Source organism: Paramormyrops kingsleyae, chromosome 5 (genome assembly GCF_048594095.1).
Source record: "Paramormyrops kingsleyae isolate MSU_618 chromosome 5, PKINGS_0.4, whole genome shotgun sequence".
Lineage (NCBI taxonomy): Eukaryota > Metazoa > Chordata > Actinopteri > Osteoglossiformes > Mormyridae > Paramormyrops > Paramormyrops kingsleyae.
Genome location: NC_132801.1, coordinates 36,544,647 through 36,559,126, shown reverse-complemented (window position 1 = coordinate 36,559,126; position 14,480 = coordinate 36,544,647). Strand labels below are relative to the sequence as shown.

At 39.4% G+C, this 14,480-nt stretch overlaps 1 protein-coding gene and 1 long non-coding RNA gene across 2 annotated transcripts in view; one reads left to right on the top strand and one right to left on the bottom strand.

The window, feature by feature from the left end:
• The window catches only part of LOC140590924 (uncharacterized), a 136,187-nt gene that overhangs the window by 93,095 nt on the left and 28,612 nt on the right, over positions 1-14,480 (bottom strand). The window lies entirely within an intron of this gene.
• The window catches only part of LOC111839462 (integrin alpha-M-like), a 93,081-nt gene continuing 80,643 nt past the window's right edge, over positions 2,043-14,480 (top strand). The window contains exon 1 of the mRNA XM_072712687.1: positions 2,043-2,226. Within this exon, the coding sequence (XP_072568788.1) occupies positions 2,181-2,226 (46 nt within the window). The 5' untranslated portion in view covers positions 2,043-2,180. The remainder of the gene's footprint in view (positions 2,227-14,480) is intronic.

Below are 14,480 nucleotides of genomic sequence, written 5' to 3'. Positions count from 1 at the left end.
AACTGGAACCGGCTCCGTGACGACACACCTTTTCTCTTATTGGCTGAAGAGTTTAGTTACACGCATGGCGTTTGTATCCCAGGCAGTTCCGACGCGTAATCTGCTATTTCTCCCGAATATCACGTAAAGCAGTGAGAACTGGTTTCAGTTAATTTACCTGGTAAAATAAAGTTTAAATAAATGACATAAATGGTCTAATAGTACACGTAAGTTAGTGGTTTATTTATTGTTAGTTACTGTAATGTTGCGCTGCTTTATTTGGTTAATCGTCCAATCTGTGAAGAAGGCATTCAAGTAAGAATTGCATTGTAGTATGACTCATTTCCTGGCACGTACAATTTATTAGGTCGGCGTTCACGGTTCGACTTCTGATATTCAGATCGAGTTCTAGGTCAAACTGGTTTGTTCGACTTTCAAGAAATTCGAGTTCTAGTGAGTTCGAGAACCGAGGTACCACTGTATATTGTGTATATGGAGGAGTTTGTTTCTTGAGCTTGCTAGTGAGAGTGGGGTGGTTAAGAACTGTTTTGTCCTTTCATTTACCTTTTAGACAGAGTTCATGTTGATACTGAAGAACCAGGGGATGACAGTACTCATGAGGACATGCCAGGTGTGTGATCTCCATTGCTTTTCACTCTTCACTGTAATGACGTTAAGCTAATGGTAACTAGCAAAAATGCAACAGTAAACAATTTAAATGCTTGTGGAGTGTTATTTTAGCAAGTTATTGTTGTCTTTCCTGTAGCACCACAAAGGACCAAAAACCTAAATTTACACCCGGCTGACAAAAAGATTTTATGTATGTTGTTTTTCCTTAAATTGTGTGTCATAGATGATACACCTGAACAGCAAGAAGCAGAGGTAACATCAACACGCACTGACTCCATAGAGACCAAACGTGATGGACTCAGCACACCTGTACTTAAAAATAATCTGGGACCAGGCCAAAAGAGAGGTGAACTTGCCATTTCATGGTTAACTTTGGGAGAGTAAACACAAATGTCTGTGATGACTTCTTGTGGTCTTTTTTTGAATGCAGATTTTTCAAGTAAAACTAAATGTCTTATTTGCTTAGGCCGTCAGACTCCTTCCAGAAGGAGCTGGACAAAGCCTGAAATCTCTGCCGTGGAGAGACATTTGAAACAATTTATCATCACTGGTCAAGTCAAAGGAAAGGACGATTGTGACCGTTGCCGTAATTTAGAGCCCAATGACCTGAAAGACCGGGATTGGAAAGGAATTACTGCTTTGAAGGGAAAATATACAGAATAATTTTGAGTGCTCTTCATGCTATAATTTTTTTTGTGGTTAATAGGACTTGTAATTTAGCTTATGTTAGTGATCACTTTTAGTTTAACATTATAGTTTTAAAAACTATATTAAAATCAGTCTCAATTTTAGAGTTTTGTTTTGGCATTTACTGGACTTATAAGTTACAAAGTATCCTTGTACTTAAAGGTATTCTGTTTTGTTTGTATTTTTTCATGCTTAAGGTGATTATTGGTACTTAATCTTTTTTTCTAATGCTGGCAGACTGGTATTTGAGATACATGTACATGATTTAATTGCATACCTTGCTGATTGCTAATGATGTGTACACAAGTATAGTTTCTACTTAAAATTATTATTATTATTTTATTTATTTTTTTGTATTGGCCACTCTTGTCGATTCGGATGACAAATTTCCAAGCAATTTAGCTGACTGGAAGCAGCAAGGGTTCATTTTTTTCACGCCAAATATTACTTACAATAATTTAGCTTATGTTAGTGATGGCTTTAAGTTTATCCTGCCTGGATGCAATAAGGGCTCATTTTACCAAAAAATGCAAGTTTGATTTTGCAGTGAGTATTCTGACAATTTGCAGTGAGTATTCACACACAATCAAAGAAAGACACACACACACACCTGCATCTGCTTTGTGTTCATTTCCTGTCCCAGTCCAAACTCCATCCCCCCCCAGTATACCCTCACACAGTGAACAAATATTTGAATGCATACTATACATTGCTATAGTCTTTCATGCTGAAGAACAGAAACATGCAAACTCTGTATTTTAAATGCCCCATTAACTGTAACTTCCTCTTTAATTTGTGTTTTTTCAGTTCCTGTCCAGAAAATCAAACGATCACCAAACGCTCTCACCCTAACCACCAATTTTCAGACTTTCTTAAATGAAAGAATGAAAATGATCTGCAAACTAAGAATCTTTATTTGTCTCTTTTTAGGTAAGTTTCATTGATTCATAATCTGAGTAACCTGTTATTAAACTATATTGATAATAACACTTTTGAATTAACACCTTTTATAACTTTACTTTTATTTTAAATAATGTGATTTTTTTATAGATGTTGTTGAAGTCATGCAGGTTATTTTTCTATATTTAGCGTTAAGAATTATGAAAAATAATTATTGTAACTTTTGCCAATCCTATCAGCTACAGCAAAATCCTCAGCACATAAGGAGTGAAACATTATCATAAATAATTTTAAAAATCAAATAAAGCACAGGGTTATGCATAGACTGGTAGATTACCTACATGCCATTTCGGTAAACGTTCTTTCTACATATGTCTTGGTGATGTGTGTCAGGGCCATTCTAACAGTTTAAGTAAGTATATATGTTGCCAATAATTGTGTTTACACTCAACACGCTTAGATTTTTGATTCATTAGCGTACAGTTAACTTTTTTAAACATGTAATTTAATTGTACCTTTAGCATGACAAGCTAAAGACTACAAAATATACGGGGGACTGAGGATGATCAGTCTTTTTATTCCTTGATTATATTATTGAAAAAGAGTATAGGTAGCTTACCGGTCAGGCTGACTGTTATATCATTGTATTCTAATTTACGGTCCATGTTTCAGATTTAAACCTGTGATATGTAATGTCTTGAAACAATCTCGAGAAGTCCGCTTTTTATTGCAACACACTCGGAACATTACATCGACCACGTCCTTGTTCTGCGATATTAACAATAAATAATTTTAAAAATCAAATAAAGCACAGTGTGTGGATATTAACAATGCTAGCTCATCATCTTTAAAGGCGCGTCTAAATATATTACATGATGGACTGGTGTTTCCAATTTGTGTCATGTGGGACCCTAAAGAAAATGCATGTATAGTTCTGGTTTCAAATTTATCCATAAGCATTAACTCAATATGGGGTCGTGGAAAGCCCAGAGTCTGAGCCACAAAATACAGCAGACACATGATAGAAGTTCACCTAAACCTGAAGCTGTGAGGACACAGACTGGGACTCAATTACAGGCTGGAAGTTTTATGCCCAAGACCAGCCTATTTTGTCTTTGTTCATGGGGGAACTTTGATAAATGTCACAGTTCAAGTGTTATTATCCCAATAAATTTATTACTGACATTTCAAAAAGAAAATATATAATAAATAGAAAATTAAACTGTTCAAGCAGTTTGACTTATCAGCCCTGCCTGGCTTCTTTCTACTGTCCACCATTTGAGAAACTTCTAGTGATTATCAATAGCAAGCGATTAGTTGTGGCATCGTCCGCAGCTGTGCACTGCATTCACTCATCTCTGAATGACAAGCCATCACACTGATGCGCAATTGTGATCTACTGTTTGTGTATGTGTGCACGTGCGTACGTGTGTGGCTAACATTCTGAAGCGTTGTTGTAGAATTTTAAAGTTGTCAAATTATTTTGTTTCTGACCGGCACAGTACCTAAGTTGCCCACTGGGACTTCTGGGACTACCCAGACTCATCACCAAGCTCTTAGATGTGGGAGCTTGCAGCAGTGAGAAGTGACACACATCTTTTACAAAATAACACAGGGAACCCACAGTTCATTTGTGCTGAGCCTTTCTCACTCTCCCATTTGCATTGATGGAGATGCTGTGGTCACTGTTACTGACAACCTAATTTGGTCATACCACACATCAAATGTGATTTTAAAAAAGGTCCACTGGTGCCCTTACTTCCCGAGTCATATGAGGCTGTTCTGTCCTACCAGTCTCTATGGATGCACTATGGAGTCCATTCTCATTTGTTGCATATCATCTTGGTATGACAATGGCTTGGCATAGTACCTCAGATGCTCTGTAGAGGGTGCTAAAGAACGCAGAGCATTACTGGGGCACACCTCATAGCAGTCCAGGACACTTACATCACATGCTACCTTACAAAGACAGATTATGCTATAAAAGAAATAACTCTACAGACATTTTTATCCCTGCTTACTACTGAAAGAATGATAACTGGGTATCTGCAAGTTAAGGCAAGTTAGTTTTAAGACTTAGATTTAAGTTTTAAAACTATCTTAATGTTTTAAGTTTAATTTAATGGTGGATTTACACCAAACACCTTTTCAAGCAATTTCATTGTTACAGACACACTTCCGACGTCAGAATAAAATCAGGAGAGTTTTTCTAGAGTTGGTATGCTCCTGTCATCTCGATCTTTTGGTGTAAGGTGGTCAGGCTAGCAGTCTTAAGTCAGTCTTTTTCTGATAAATCCACATACGTTCTGATAAAATCAACCATTTAACAGGAAGCAACAATGTGGGTACAGGATCTCAGGTGATAGATAGACATGGAGGAGACTTTGAAATAACAGCAGCTACACTACAAAGTACAGGATCTCAGGTGATAGATGGACATGGAGGAGACTTTGAAATAACAGCAGCTACACTACAAAGTACAGTACTTACAGTACAGAGGTAGATTATTTTGAATACGGGATGCATTGCATTTCCGCTGCACTTTAAAATTACTCTGAGGGTGCCAAATTTTCCAGTTTTCCAGTGTATGGTTAGCATAAGGCCAGTTTCACAATAACAAAAAGGTCAAAAAGCATGCAATGACCCCAATTCCACAGCTCTGAGTTTGAATTTGAAGAACTTCATAAACTGTAAAATCTGCATCATGTTCATTAATGTTAACAGGTTTCAGCAGTCTCACAAAACTAGGTTCACATGGTGGCCCTCCGATGCAAATGCGATTGGACATCACTCAATAGGACATAAGTTGATGGATATTGCAGTGCAGCATGGCGAAGGTGGGAAAAAGGGTGACTAGCAACTCCGAGACAAAAAGGTGGGTTTATTAAAGAAACTGAGCACAGAAGGTAGAACTACAAAAACAAAAGGACCACGAGGGGTCAGAAAACCAACAAGGAAAATTACTGAATAAACTAAAACCGTGAAATAAAGCACAACTAAGGAACTAAGTAAAAGCACAGGAAATAGAACAGGACAGGTGTAACTTGTAATCAACTTAACCAAGGGGAACATGATTAACTAGAAACAGGTGGGGTGGATTACAATTAGCTAATCACAGATAATCCATTGACAAGCTTACAGTGCCACCAGAAAATATTCATACCCCTTCACTTTTTCCAAATTTTGTTACGTTACAGACTTATTCTGAAATAGATTGGAGTATAGTTCTTCCTCAAAGATCTACACACAGTACCCCATAATGACAAGGCAAAAACAACTTTTTAGAAAGATGTGCACATTTTTTCCTTGCCAAAAGCTTGTTAATCCAGCGTTTCATAAGTATTCACACCCATGGCTTAATATTTTGCTGAAGCACCTCGACTGTAATCACAGCCTCAAGTCTTCTTGGGTATGCCTCTACAAGTTTGGCACACCTGTTTTTGGGGATTTTCTCCCGTTCTTCCTGGCAGATCCTCTCAAGCCCAGTCAGGTTGGATGGGCAGCGCTGGTAGAGAGCCATTTTTAGGTCTTTCCAGAGACGTTCCATTGGATTCAATTCTGGGCTCTGGCTGGGCCACTCAATGACATTCACCGACTGCTCCTGAAGCCACTCCTGTGTTATCTTGGCTGTGTGCTTCTGGTCATTGTCGTGTTGGAAGATGAATCGTTGCCATAGTCTGAGTTCCAGAACACTCTGGAACAGGTTTTCTTGAAGAATCTCTCTGTATTTGGCTGCTGTCATCTTACCCTCTATGCGGACTAGTCGCCCAGTTCCTGCCCCACAGCATTATGCTGCCACCACCATGCTTCACAGTAGGGATGGTGTTAGACAGGTGATGAGCAGTGCCTGTTTTTCTCCAGACATGACGCTTTGAGTTCAGGCCAAAAAGTTCCATTTTGGTTTCATCAGACCAGATTTTGCTTCTTGCAGTCTGAGACTTAATGTGTTTTTTGGCTCCAAACTGGTTGCCATGTGCCTTCTAGTGAGGAGTGGCTTCTGTCTGGCCACTCTACCATAGAGGTCTGACTGGTGGAGTGTGTTAGCTATGGTTGACCAAGTGTGTGCCATTCTATATCATGTTCAATCAACTGAATTTACCACTGGTGGACAATCAAGCTGTAGAAGCATCTCAAGGATGATCATTGCAAATCGGTTGCACCTGAGGTGGAGGAAGAGTTACTGCCTCAGGCGGAGGAGTTTACAGTGCCACCAATTGTGTGATTTGGAATGGCACACACTTGTCTGTATATGGTCTCACAGTTGACAGTGCGTATATCAAAAGAGCCAGCTGAGGTGGTTCGGACATCTATCTAGGATGCCTCCTGGACGGCTCCCTGGGGAGGTGTTTCAGGCATGTCCAGCCCGGAGGAGGCCCCAGGGCAGACCCAGGACACACTGGAAACATTATATCTCCTGGTTGTCCTGGGAACGCCTTGGTATTCCCCCGGTGGAGCTGGAGAAGGTGGCTAGTGCATGGGAGGTCTGGGCATACCTGCTTAGACTGCTGCCCCCGTGAGCAGACCCTGGTAGCGATACAGAATCTTCATATTCATGAAACAATAATCCTAATCATGAAATAATAATTTATAATCATGCAAATCAGTGTTATTTTTAAGACCCGTTACAAATGGAGTTAAGATATTTTAATAAAAATTAAGGCTGTTTTTTCAGACAAATTCAGTACTTTTAAGGACTTTATTAAGGATCACGATACAGTAGGTTCCTTGACAAATGATACTAGCACATCACATTCACTGTGCCACTGTATTTTGGATTTTATCTAGCATGTACTGATGGATGGAACAAACTTAGCTAGATTTTGATGATAAAATTACTTTGAATTCACTTTCCACTATCACAAGTTATACAGTACACAGCATAAAATACTTGCCTTCAAATCCATCAGCTAATGCTATATTCCATTCTAGCCACTTAATATTTGTTAACTGGCCTCAAGCTGGGACGTGGTGGTGCAGCACATGCTGAGGTGGAACTAGGGATGGCGAAAACTAAAAAATTTCTTGACCGACCACCGAGCCTCAGTAGCCGGTTGAAACCGGTTAACCGATTAGTTTAAAATATGGTACGCTATTTGAAATAACAGCCATTTCGAGCCGCGCCTGCAATTTCGCAACTCTGTCGCATCTCTCTGCCGCTCTGCCTTCCGCACACACACACACACACACACACTGCCACTCACGTCACTTTTTTAAAATCCCCTACAGCGCGAAACATGAGTCCCGCAAACGCGGCGCCGAAGAGCTTGTTGTATGTAATCGTAGGACAAATGGCTCCTTAGTTTCAAATGGTTTGGGTACAAGGTGATCGCTTTGAAAATAAAGGCGTTTGTCTAGGTTAGAAGCTCATTTGAAACATTGCCACGGCTCATTTAAGAAAATGACAGCTCCGAAGAGACGCCGCTTTAGTTGAGGTAGTGCTAACCATAATAAAGAAAGATGATGATCATCATCACCTTATCGGTTACCACTGAAATGTAGATGTAATGTATTTCCAAATCTAAGCCCATCTTATGCGGAATGTTGCCTAATAGACTGCAACATGATAAAACCAATGGATAAAACAGGCACCTTCAGAATGCGTAAAAGACGCACCGGCCAAGGCAGGTCTAACTCACTGTGTGCCTTCTAATAACGGACAGGACAACTCTGTTGTATAATTAATATTATTTTTTTATTTTTCAAAAAGACAAGTGTCAACTTCTGTTAAGGGCAACATCTCCTAAACCATAACAGACAAAAACCTACAGCTATTCTTAAGAATAACATTAAATAAACGAAAAATTATTAGAATCTATGAATGAGAATACTGTAGCCAACAAACAGCTCACAGACAGGTGTTAAGGGTGCTAATTATTAAAACATAACACAACGGTTTGGCCATTAGTTATTCTTGGAAAATAAATTAACGAAAAACAAGTTAAAGTTAAATTTCGCAAACCTTGTGAGCGCGCGAACCCAAACGCTGTGACCTCGCGCCAAATGTTTTTATTGGTTTATTAAGTACAAACAGGCGAGTTATGAAAAATTGAGTGTGAGGGATAATTTGTTCACTTAACACAAAAAGATGAGGAATGAGATGGCTAACTGTAGTAGCGTATAGTCCACTGTCTATAATAGCCTAATTTAGATATCACTTTTTTTTTTTAACCGACTACCGACAACTTTGACCGGTTAACGTTGATACGGTCAACCACCGGTCAAACGGTCATCGGTTAACATCCCTAGGTGGAACTGCCAAATTGTGTGTGTGTGTGGGGGGTGTTATGTATATATATATATTACATTGTGGGGACCAAATGCCCCTGAAATGTGGTAAAATTCTGTTATTTTAATGTTGTGGGGACCACTTATTTGGTAGGCCTGGGTAGGGGTTAAAGTTGTCATTTATGGAATTAGGGTTTTTCCCATAGAAATGAATGGACAAACCGCCCAAAGATATGGATACAAACATATATGTGTGTGTGTGTGTGTGTGTCCTGTCCTGGGTTATTCCCTGCCTTTTGCCTGTAGCTTCTGGGATAGGCTCTGGACTTTGTGTAAAACAAGTGGGTATAGAAGATGGTGGTCTCAAACCTGAAAAATATGCCAAATTTAAAGTAAGGATATGTACAGTTGTGTTTAGAATAATAGCAGTGTGTCTAAAAAAGTAAATAAAGCTCAAAATCCTTATAATAGTTTTTATTTCCATACAAGCAAATGCATTGGGAACACTACAAATTCTATTCTCAATCAAAACAGGGAGAGAAATTCATCACATTTGTGTTATTCCTTTACAGAAAGTGAAGGAAAGGGAATATTAGTTCAGTTCAGTTCAGTTCAATTTTATTTATATAGCACATTTAACAACAACCGTGGTTGACCAAAGTGCTTAACAATATCTGACACTCACACATAAAACTAGCCAAAAACAATTATTATAAGTCACGATATCTCAACTCAGCTTGTAATAAAAGCTAAAGAATACAGATGGGTCTTAAGCAACGACTTAAATGTTCCAACAGTCTGAGCAGTTGTTATGTGTACAGGTAAACTATTCCACAAATTTGGTGCCACCACTGAAAAAGCTCGGTCACCTTTATTTTTTAACCTTGCTCTTGGAACATCAAGGAGCACCTGATTGGATGACCTCAGTGCTCTAGCTGGAGTATGAACATGTAAAAGCTCTGATAAATAAGCAGGTGCCAACCCATTTAAAATCTTATAAACAAACAATAGAACCTTAAAAACAATCCTATAACGGACAGGAAGCCAGTGAAGTGAAGCTAAGACTGGGGTAATATGCTCGTACTTTTTAGTCCCAGTTAAAAGACGAGCTGCTGCATTCTGGACTAACTGTAAACGTTGAATACATGACACATCCAAACCAACATATAAAGAGTTACAGTAGTCTAGTCTAGTTGTTATAAAAGCATGAATCACACTTTCAAATTCCTTACCTGGCAAGTAAGGCTTGACTTTAGCAAGCAGTCTCAGTTGAAAGAAACTGGCTTTTACAACAGAAACATTACATCTGTTTTTCAAATTTAAGATCACTGTCAAAAATCACACCAAGATTCCTAATAAAAGGACGAACATACCAACCTAAATTACCAAGTCCATCTACACAACCACTTAAATCCCCAGGACGACCAAACACAACGATCTCAGTCTTGTTCTCATTTAGACAAAGAAAATTATGATTCAGCCATCTCTTTAAATCTCTTAAGCAATTAAATAATGACAGAAAAGAAGTGTTGTCATTTGTTTTAACAGGCAAATAAATTTGGACATAACAATGGAAGGCGATATCATGTTTTCTAAAAATATACCCCAAGGGCAACAAATACAAAGAAAACAACATCGGACCCAATATTGACCTCTGAGGAACACCACAAGAAAGAGGGGCAGTAGATGAGGAAAATTCGCCAAGGTGAACAGAAAAACTTCTTTCTGTCAAATACGACTAAAACCATTTGAGAGCTATGCCTTGAATGCCAACACACTGTTCTAGTCTAGATAAAAGAATCGAGTGGTTGACCGTATCGAAGGCCGCAGTCAAATCTAAAAGGACTAAGACAGCCGACTTACCAGAGTCCACAGCTAACAGAAGATCATTAAAAACTCTCAAAAGCAGTGGCGTGCACAGACATTTTGGGGGGCAAGTGCTCCAGGGGGAAAAAAGGGCACTTTTTGCATATGTGGAAAACCTTTTCTTTTTATAATAAAAAAAACGCACAGGTTAAATGCAATTTGACTTTTATTTCAAAACATTCTCTAAAAATCAAAAATCACACCTACTAAAGACAGTCAAAGACATTAATTTCAATCTTACCAAAGTAGGACAGTAGTTGACGTTAGTTATGGAAAGGCTAATCCACAAAAACGGAGAAACGTCCATAATTCTATTATTCATAATCATGTCAAGGTTTTAGGTTTTTCTGCAGTTCCATCTCTAAAAAGTGTGATGTCTTCCCGTCACTGACTTCAGTTTGAAAACTTTGTATTTATTCACAGATTTCCGTGAGATCATCCTAAAATTTGTAACGAAAAATGGGCTCAAAAGAGCCCTCTGCCTAACGGCATGTAGCCTATAGCATAACGTGATATTTTCAATAGTGTATGCAAAAAGGTCGGAATTGATGGAGAGTGGGGTTGCCTAAATGGTTTAGGTTACATTTTAAATGTGTCGTTTTTTTGTTTATCCATATGGATGGATGGAGGGGGCAAGCTGGCAAAGTTTGTCATGTGCAGTTTCTGACAGGCTACTTCACAACAAAACAATTGCAGGTTGGTCTTAGAGGGCAAACAGAATAATTTCACTCGATTCATGGGTTACCTGACTGGTTGGGAAGGGAAAGAGCTGCCGTGTTGTCCGCCGTGGCTCCCAGTCGCTATAGTTAGCCTACTATGCCTACTCCAAGTAGTCCTATGTCATGCCGCTGCTACACGCCTCACAACAAATGAACTGCAAGCGTGTTCACGTGACACGGTGACAGTGAAAAAGCGACAGGGTTCGGGTGTCTTTGAAGAAGGGGCACAAATCAAGCCATTATTTTCACACCTTTTTAAATCGCGCAGCTTTAAAAAAAAAAAAAAAAAAAAAATCACGTCTTTCAAAAGGGCACTTTTTTGGACTGAGGGCAAAAGGGCAAGTGCTTCAGCACCACCTCGTCTCTATCTGTGCACGCCAGTGCTCAAAAGAGCAGTTTCCGTACTATGTCTAGGCTTAAAACCAGACTGAAATTTTTCAAAAATACTACATTCATCCAAAAATGATTTAAGTTGGTTGAAAACAACTCTCTCCAAAACTTTCGAAAGAAAGGAGAGTTTAGATATAGGTCTAAAATTAGACAAAATTGATGAATCCAAGTTTTTCTTTTTTAGAAGTGGTTGCACAATGGCATGTTTGAAAACAGCTGGTACACACCCTGAACTGAGAGATGTATTCACCAAAGATACAATGCTTGGCCCAACAGTATCAAAAACATCTTTAAATAAATGAGCAGGTATACTATCAAGGGGGCAGTATGCAGGACCTAGCTGCTTAACTATGTCAGAAAGACAAGAAAGCGTAACCGACTCAAACTGCTGGAAGGCAGCTGATGGGCATGAGGAAAAATCAGATGAATCACTGATAACCATATAGGGTGAAAAATTAAAACCAGTAATTTTGTCCACAAAATATTTCAGAAAGTTTTCACATAATATTACAGATGGCACAATACAATCAGATTCACGGGGATTAACAAGAGAATTAAAAACATAAAAAAAAACCTGAGGCCGATGGCTGTTATTGGCTACAAGATCTGAGAAGAACTTAGATTTAGCAGTTTTTACTGCTCTTTGATATTTACGTAATGCTTCCTCCATCATTTCGAATGAGATTTCCAGTTTATCCTTTTTCCACTTTCTCTCGGCGACTCTACTTGCACGTCTGAGAGAGTGGGTAGTCTCATTCAACCAAGGTTCTGATTTAACTTTCGGACGTTTTTTCTTAAGCGGAGCAATAGAGTCCAATATATTGGTACAAGTAGAATCAAACAGGACAATAAACTCTTCAACATTGAGATCACAACCAACAGAGTTATACAACAAGGAGTTTTTAAAAGCACTAGAAAACTGAGAAGTAGTTTTAGGGTTAATTGCCTTCCTACTGCATGCAGAAGCACAAATAGAAATCCCCGAATTGGGAACAACTGCAGTAAATAAAACAGGCAGGTGATCAGAAATACACGTGTCACATATTTCACTAACAGTAATACATAGACCATATGACAACACAAGGTCCAAAGTATGTCCTTTCTCGTGGGTCGGACCAATAACAGACTGCATGAGATTAAACAAATCAATGAGACTGAGAAAGTCCTTAGCCAAAGGTTTGGATTCACAACACACATGTATATTAAAATCACCGGCAATTAAAAAGCGATCATAATTCAGTGCAATCCCCGACACAAAATCTGCAAAGTCCTGAATAAAATTCTTATTATACTTTGGAGGACGATATACCACCGCACATAGTACAGTCGCGGGAAAATTTGTCTCAAAAAGCTGCAATTCAAAACTATTGTAACCGTCCACCGCAATCTCCCGACAGTGAAAGACAGACTTAAGTACAGAAGTCAGCCCTCCACCTTTACCGGTAGTCCGAGGGGAGCTAAAAAAATCACAACTGGGAGGGAGAAGTTCAGAAAAAGACATTAACTCACCAGCATGAAGCCAGGTTTCTGTTAAAAACATAAAGTCCAACTCACGTGAAGTGAAAAAATCATTCAGCAAAAAAGTCTTGTTCGCTAGCGATCTAGCATTAATCAGACCTAAACGGAGGGTGCGATCATCACTGGCCGACGACACCGCATGGCCCAGCGGGCGAAGGTGCGAAGAATCCACCCCTCCCCCCCAGGCCCGGACCCGAACCCGCACAGGAGGAGAAGACCCAATCGACAAGCTGCCTTCAGCGATCCCTGTCGAGCTGGGGAAGACAGGACGGAGCCAACGGCCTCTCATTTCCAGCGAACGCAGGGAAACAGGAACGCAGCCTCCATCGCGAAAACACCTTCCAGACATGGTGGACACCAGGTATGCCTTGCATCTGACCAGGATACCTCCACGCTTTCCCCATCGTCTCCAACGCTTCTTACGAGGAATAACGCAAGGTGATCGACGTAAAAACGCCGGTATATCTACCAGGAAGGGAGGAAGGCTCGTAGACTGATTTCCCAAGTCATATCGTCCAGCAAGTGTATCTTCAGAAACTCTAATTTTGTAGAGTGATTGGCGATCATAAACGAGCAGAGCAGAGACATCAGGACAACATATACAAATAAAAAGAGCGATTGCAAGCAACAAACTGAGCAGACAACACGGAGACAGACGGCATGCCATAGACACTGGCGCCATCCTGAGTACCAGGTCATATTAGAATATTAGACTGTTCAAAAAATAGCAGTGGCCACATTCTTCTTTACAAACTCAGACATTCACTGTATGAACTGAAAAATGTTTTAAGATTTTGCTTTCCTTTGAATCATTGAACTAATATTTAGTTGTATAACCACTGTTTCTGAGAACTGCTACACATCAGTGTTGCATGGAGTTGACCAACTTCAAAAAAAGGTTAGTTGGCAGTTTGGGCGGAGCTTAAAGCTGTCCCCCATCTATGATGTCATAAGCGGGATGTGGGCGTATCCTTTGTTCTGATTGGTCGGGGGGAGGGGGTTTTGGCCAAATGGTATCATACATGCTTATGCCACGTGTTGCCGATAGGGGCGCCGTATGGTTTGGGGGTTGTTAAACTTTAATAGAATAAAAATACATTACATGTATTTTATTAATGTGTTATTTTTAATAACGTTTTAAGGAATAATAAAACATATAGCAGGATGAACGTAAGCTAGGGCAAAACTTTAGTGTTACATTTAAAAAGAAAGAAAGAAAAGCAGGCGGAGTACAAACATGCCCCGAGCGAAACACCGTATTTTAAGCAAACGACACAAGTCCCAAACTTTAACTTTTAAAAAGAAAGAAAGAAAAGCAGACGGAATTTAAACAAGTAGAGACATGCCCCGAGCGAAACACTGTCAAGATAAAACACCGTATTTTAAGCACAAACGATACAAGTCCCAAACTAAAGACATACCCGAGCGAAACAAGCACAAAAGAGCAAATGCGAAACAAGCACAAACATTTTAGCACAAGTTTTTAAAAACAAGAAAAGCCGTAATCAGTTTAACAGTTTATTTCAATGTAAAAGAGAAAAAGCATTTTCACCAAACGCGAAGATC